The 6,291-nt window shown below is 41.4% G+C and overlaps 1 protein-coding gene across 2 annotated transcripts in view; it reads left to right on the top strand.

Moving 5' to 3' along the window:
• Positions 1 to 5,109: 5,109 nt before the first annotated feature.
• The window catches only part of DHX40 (DEAH-box helicase 40), a 42,113-nt gene continuing 40,931 nt past the window's right edge, over positions 5,110 to 6,291 (top strand). Inside the window, exons 1-2 of one of the 2 annotated variants that reach the window (XM_069481102.1) lie at positions 5,110 to 5,281; positions 6,107 to 6,189. In XM_069481102.1, the coding sequence (XP_069337203.1) occupies positions 5,170 to 5,281; positions 6,107 to 6,189 (195 nt within the window). In that variant the 5' untranslated portion in view covers positions 5,110 to 5,169. Of the gene's footprint in view, positions 5,282 to 6,106; positions 6,275 to 6,291 lie in introns of both variants that reach the window. The other variant, XM_069481101.1, reaches the window with a different exon arrangement.

Raw genomic sequence — 6,291 nt, 5'->3', positions numbered from 1 at the left:
TAATAGTCGTGCATTCTAATATTAACTGAATGAATACATGAATGAATAAAAGGAAGCTAGAGTACATATTGGGCTTTCATTTGGAAGAGGCCCTATTTTACCAGTAGATTAATGGGGATTCTATACATTTATTAAGGTTTATATGCATACATGTAAAGTGACAATTTTCATTGACAATGACTAGAAGTGTCTCAATCTCTATTAAGCTCTCAATCAAATAAAATCATTGATAAATGGATTAATGACTGCTTGGTGACTGGTCTTGTGATAATTACTCAAATCTTAATATCTGGATTCTATTTTTTTTTTAGACTAGTAAAGTGCAGTAGTGGGAAGAGGGAAAGTAGTGGAACAAGGAGTTCAATCTGTAACCGACTGTGCACAATCAAGTCACAGTCAATAATTCACTACCTTTGGACCAGCCAATATCTAGATTCTTAAAACCTAAGATTAAAAAAAGAGAAAAAAGCGTGATGATGACATTTTTTACTTTTGGACTGAAAGTTACATAACTTCTCTAAATTTTATGATATGGCCATTTAATAATTTTCCTCTTAATTCTCAAATTGCTAATACCCTATGAACATGTTAATAGGATATTGAACAGTGGCATGCAGTCCAACACTACCTGACTCATAGTACAAGCTCCCCTCCCTCTCTTTTGAGACTTCTAAGTGACAAACTCATTGTAGGTTTCTTTTTAGGTCTCGCTCTGTCACCCAGGCTAGACTACAGTTAGCTCACTGCAGCCTCAAACTCCTGGGCTCAAGTAATCCTCCCACCTCAGTCTCCTGAGTAGCTGGGACTAAGGTACACACCCCCATGGCTAATTTTTAAAAACCTGTTGTAGACATGGAGTCTCACTATGTTACCCAAGCTGGTCTCAAATTCCTGGCCTCAAGTGATCCTCCTGTCTTGGCATCCTAAAATGTTGGGATTAAAAGTGTGAGCCACCACACCCAGCTCTTGGTTTTTGTTTCTGATTTATTTTTATTTTTTAATTATTTAATTATTTATTTATTTTAGAGACAGGGTCTCACTCTGTCGCCCAGGCTTGAGTGCAGTTGCACAATCACAGCTCACTGGAACCTTAAAGTCCTGGGCTCAAACTATGTTCCCACCTCAGCCTCCCTGGTAGCTAGGACTACAGGTATGAGCCACCATGCCAGGCCTGTTTCTGATTTATTTTTAAAGGGGAAGAGGGTGGTCCATACTTGAGGATGGCTCATCTTTGAATCTCTTCCTTTAGAAAATTCTAACAAAAGATCCCCTTTCCTTTGCCCACTTTGAGGGCTCCTTATCACTTCTGTCAATCCTTCCTTTCTCATTGCATTCTCCCCTCTCTCTGTCCTCTCCCTGGGCCCAGGCTTATCTGTCTGATAGAGGAAATAACCAATACTTTGAACATGCACAGGAGGCTCTCATTTTGGCCCTTAGGTCAGCAGTGTCCTTGGAGATATATATATATATTTAGACAGGGTCTCCCTCTGTTGCCCAGAGGTTGGAGTGCAGTAGCACTATCACAGCTGACTACAACCTCCAACTCTTGGGCTCAAGCAATTCTCCTGGCTCATCCTCTCAAGTAATTAGGACCATGGTTGTGTGCTACCAGAACCAGCTAATTTTAAAATTATTTGTAGAGAAAGAGTCTCGAAATGTTGTCCAGACTGGCCTTGAACTCCTGGCCTCAAGTGATCCTCCCACCTCAGCCTCCCACCGTGCTGGTATTACAGGCATGACCCACAGTGCCCAGCCAGCCTTGGATTTTTGTTTCTGCTTTGGTGAGGGCTGGGTAGAAGAAAGGCCCTTGGTTTATTAGTGAGATAGAAAAAGGAAACAATCAGACTCATATCTTGGGATACAAATCTGCCACAAATGCAAATTCATTATATAATACCCGTCTTGACTAAAAGTTTGTTTTCTTTCCTCCAACCTGGCTTCCTTTCTCAAAATGTGAACTTGCTATTCTCAGTACCTGTTTCAATTCTCTTAAATGCCTCTTCTATTACCCCCATAATTTCATGGACCAAATCTTTTCTTAATCATCACATAAACACTGCAGTAGCAGCATATTTTTCCAGCTATTCATTTCTCTCCCTTTCATTAACCTTAGTTGATTGTAACCTGACATCTCTTAATGCATTAAATACATTTTCAGTTTACTCTTTAATTCTCTTCTCATCCACAATCTGGCTTCAGTCTGCTCCTTTTTACCAAAACAACTCTTGTTTTGGTCAAATGAGGGAGTTTTTTAAAAATGCATGTACTTTGCTACCATTGCTCATTCTCTGTGACCAATTAGATTCTGTTATTATTCGGTTTCCCCATCTCACCATTTGTCTAGCATTTTAAAATTTATTATTGTATTAATAATATCTTTGATAATTTTCCTTTTTGCATCACCTATTCCTTTTAACCATCATGACAGTGGTCCTATACTTTCCTTTCTTTCCTGAAGATGACTTAAATATTCTAGTCCGTTTCTGTAGCTCTTAGATGTTGAGCCTCCTTCCTGTCTCTTTTGGATGCTCCAAAACAGATTGCTTGGATTCAAGAATGTTTTGAAAGACTGCATATGAAGCAATAGCAGCATGGTGCAATTTGTACTTCTCACACTTCTTTAAATATCTTTTCTTTCAGGTTTTTCTTATAACCGAAAGATAACAAGAAATAGATTCCATGTTGTTGGGGACGTTGACTTTTCTTCCCAGACTCAACTGATGTGTTTTCTATTTTTACTCTGTATTTGTGTCTCATTTGTCATTGTAATTTGTGAATTCACTGGGCAGGAAATAATTGTTGATCTTCCAATTTGGGATAGCCCCAAGCACATGAGTATTAATGGTAACATGTTTTAAATGTCCTTGGTTATAAAATGAACAATGTTAAACAGTATTTGAGTTTTTCACTTTTAATTCTCTTCATTCTTGGCTTGCAGGTTTTATTCTAGATACTCTCGTTGGGTGGTTCCCATATAAGAATGGGGCCAGTTCTATGTGATTTACAAGAATTGGAAGAAAATACATTATTTTGGCACCAAGATCAAGATAATTCCATCTCCCAGTACAGTGTAGGGGTTATTAGTGTGGCTTTGAATCCTGGCCCTCTTAGCTCTTTGTTTTGTCACCATGGGCAACTTGCTGAACCTTGATTCTAAAATATGAAAATTAGGATAGTAATCCACCTACCTCTCTGAGTTTTTGTGAGGAATAAAGAAAATAATTTACAGCTGATCCTTGAACAACACTAGGGTAGGGGTAAGCCCCTCCCCTGAAGTCAAAAATCCCTAAGGGAAGTCTTGACTCCCTAAGAGTTTACTAATAGTTAACTGTTGACTGGAAGCTACACTGATCACATACACAGTCGATTAGCGATTTTTTTATGGTATATATATTATATACTGTATTCTCACAATAATGTAACCTAGAGAAAAAAAATGTTATTAAGAAATTCATAAGGAAAAGAAAATATACTTCCAACTCATTAACTGGAAGTGGACCATCATATAGGTCTTCATCCTATTCATCTTAATGTTGAAGGCTAAGGAGAAGGAAGAGGAGGGTTTGGTCTTGTCATCTCAGGGGTAGCAGAGGCAGAAGAAAATCTGGGTATAAGTGGACCTGTGCAGTTCAAACCCGTGTTGTTCAAGGATCAACTGTATATTAAACATTTGACCAATAGGTGCTCAGTAAAAGGTAACCATCATTGGTCTGAAACGATTCTGTTCATTTTCTTAGAAAGTGACTATATTATTTCACTGATATAGCTGCCCTGTACTGCAATACTTACTGAGGTCACCAATATCTTGCCTGTACTACAAGTATATTTTTGCTTTGTTTGTTTTTCTGATCTGTAATATTTTGAATTTCTAACCTAATCCAGGAGGTTGGGAGATTTCCCTAATAGACAAGAGAAACCTGGGATGGTCTCCTATTACCAGATCTATTCCTGTAATATCCAGGTTTTGAGATACAAAGTTGTTAGAAAGTTCTGTCTCATTTGATACCATTCAAAATCTGATAAACTTGCATTTTAGGCATTACTGATCAGTTCCATTTAAAAGGAATTGGTATAAGTCATTTTAATGAGCACAGAAAAATCTTGGAGTCAAACAACCTTATGATAGCTACATCTTTTGAAGCCCCGTCAGACAGTAGGGGCCTTCAGTTGATTAGTAAAGTGATAGTTTGAGTTGTCTTCTTTGGTAGTAAGCGTTGGTTAATTCTAACAGCAGGCACGGTTGAAACGTCCAAGAAACAATCTTCACATTGCATTGATTTTGTTACAGTTGACACTATTTACAAAATTGGCAGGTTCTGTAACAGAAAGAACTGCCCACAAAGTACCTCTTCTGAAAAAGTCATCCCACCTCAAACGTGTATCTGTTGAACTTTTCAGCTATTGTGGTTTCCAAAACATGCACATCTATTAAAAGTGAGCTTAATTTCTTAGATCAATTATTCATTCATCCATGCAGCAAGTTCAACAATTGATAGCCCAAGTCTAATCACTGTACTGGGTGCTGGGTGTACAGAGGTGTTCTCAAGTTCTGGCTCTTCTGGGGCTTTATTGTCTAGTTGAGGGTTGGAGAAACATGCAAATAAATTAAAATGCAGGGTCCTGTGAAAGAAATGAACAGCGTTGGGGACCTGTTCAGTAGTTTGGAAACTACTAAAGTAAAAGTTCGGTTCCGCAACTTAGGAGCTATGTGCCTTGAACACAGGAATGGTGAAAATGAGTTGTTGAACACTCTGGGATGGTTCCAGTTCCCGGCAAAGAGTCAGTCACATCCAGAGGTGTGAATGCAGAACAGGTTGTATAGTGACCACTGTGGCAGAGAAAAGGGGTGTCGCTGCGTCCTTTGGCACTCAAGAGGAGAAACTGCAGGGGGCCTTCGGACCCTCCGGGATGGCTTAGCAGCCGGAGGCGGAGCACACGTGGCAGTTGGGGGGAAACTCCTGTGGGAGGGGACTTGGCTCCCGGTCAGGTCGCACGGTCTCGGAGCTTTCCAGCCGCCTAGCGCCACGTCAAGGAGCAGCTGCCCCTCCCCTCACTTCGAGTCGCACGCGCGGAAGTAAACACCTCTACGTCATCAGGGCGCGTCCTCGCCTTTCCCCTCCCATCTCTTCAGATCGGTGGACGTGCTCACCTCCGCTCGGGGCCAGGTCTATGTCCCGGTTTCCCGCCGTCGCGGGCAGGGCGCCAAGGCGGCAGGAGGAGGGTGAGCGGTCAAGAGACCTCCAGGAAGAGCGGCCCTCGGCTGTTTCCATCGCTGATAGAGGTGCGGTCCGCGGGACGCTACGGAAGCCAGTGGGAGTTATGGCATGGGGGTTTGGGGGGTTGAAAGTATGCCTTTGGCTGGTAGAGAAGAGTGGGGAGGAGGCCGCGGCGTTCTCTTGGCCCTCCAAGCCAGCGGCGAACTTTGCGTCCAATGAGCACTTTGGCTTAGAGGGGGGCGGTCCCAGACCCAAGTTGGGTGAAAACCTCGCTGGGGGGCAAAAAAGTGAACCCCAACGCCGAAATGCGTTCTGCTCTTAAACAGACTCATAAAGCCTTTGTTCTCTACCCATTCATCCTCCCCCCTCCTTCGTCGGGCCGCCAGCCTGCCTTTGGGTACTGTATGAAGGGAGCCAGTTTCCAGGAGCCAGTTTCCATGGTTACCCACCACTTGGCCTTCTGGGATATCAGTCACTCTGAACAGGGACCTAACTTGAACCATGAATCAGAAGCAAACACAGGTGGCTTCTAATCCAGCTGAGAATTTTCTGCTGTGTTCCAGTTTTTGGTCTATTGTTTAATAAAATTGGGTTTTGTGCTTCTGTGTAAGTATGCATGTATATACATTGCCTTGCGCTATGCCGACTTTGAAAAGTACTTTGAGTTATGCCTTAACAAATGCTCAAGTTGTTCAATTTCATCAAAAAGTTGTTCTGGGCTTATAAACTCTTCCTTATGAATTGTACACAGGAAATTTAACTGAGAAGTCATGGATTAATCCTTTCCAACCCTAAGATTCTATTGCCTTTCTGTTTTCAGTTCTGATAAATTGAGTCAGGGGTATCTTTAGAGGTCTTTTAATTGCACAGTTGTTTTTCTATTATTACAGAAGAGAAAGGATGCACATCACAGGAGGGAGGAACTACTCCAACTTTTCCTATTCAGAAACAAAGAAAAAAGCTTATCCAAGCTGTGAGGGACAATTCATTCCTTATTGTTACTGGAAATACAGGAAGTGGTAAAACAACTCAACTCCCAAAATATCTGTATGAAGCAGGTAATTTTATTCTGGGG

The sequence above is a fragment of the Eulemur rufifrons genome, chromosome 9 (assembly GCF_041146395.1).
Source record: "Eulemur rufifrons isolate Redbay chromosome 9, OSU_ERuf_1, whole genome shotgun sequence".
NCBI lineage: Eukaryota > Metazoa > Chordata > Mammalia > Primates > Lemuridae > Eulemur > Eulemur rufifrons.
The sequence above is the reverse complement of the archived record's forward strand: the minus strand, read 5'-3'. Positions and strand labels throughout refer to the sequence as shown.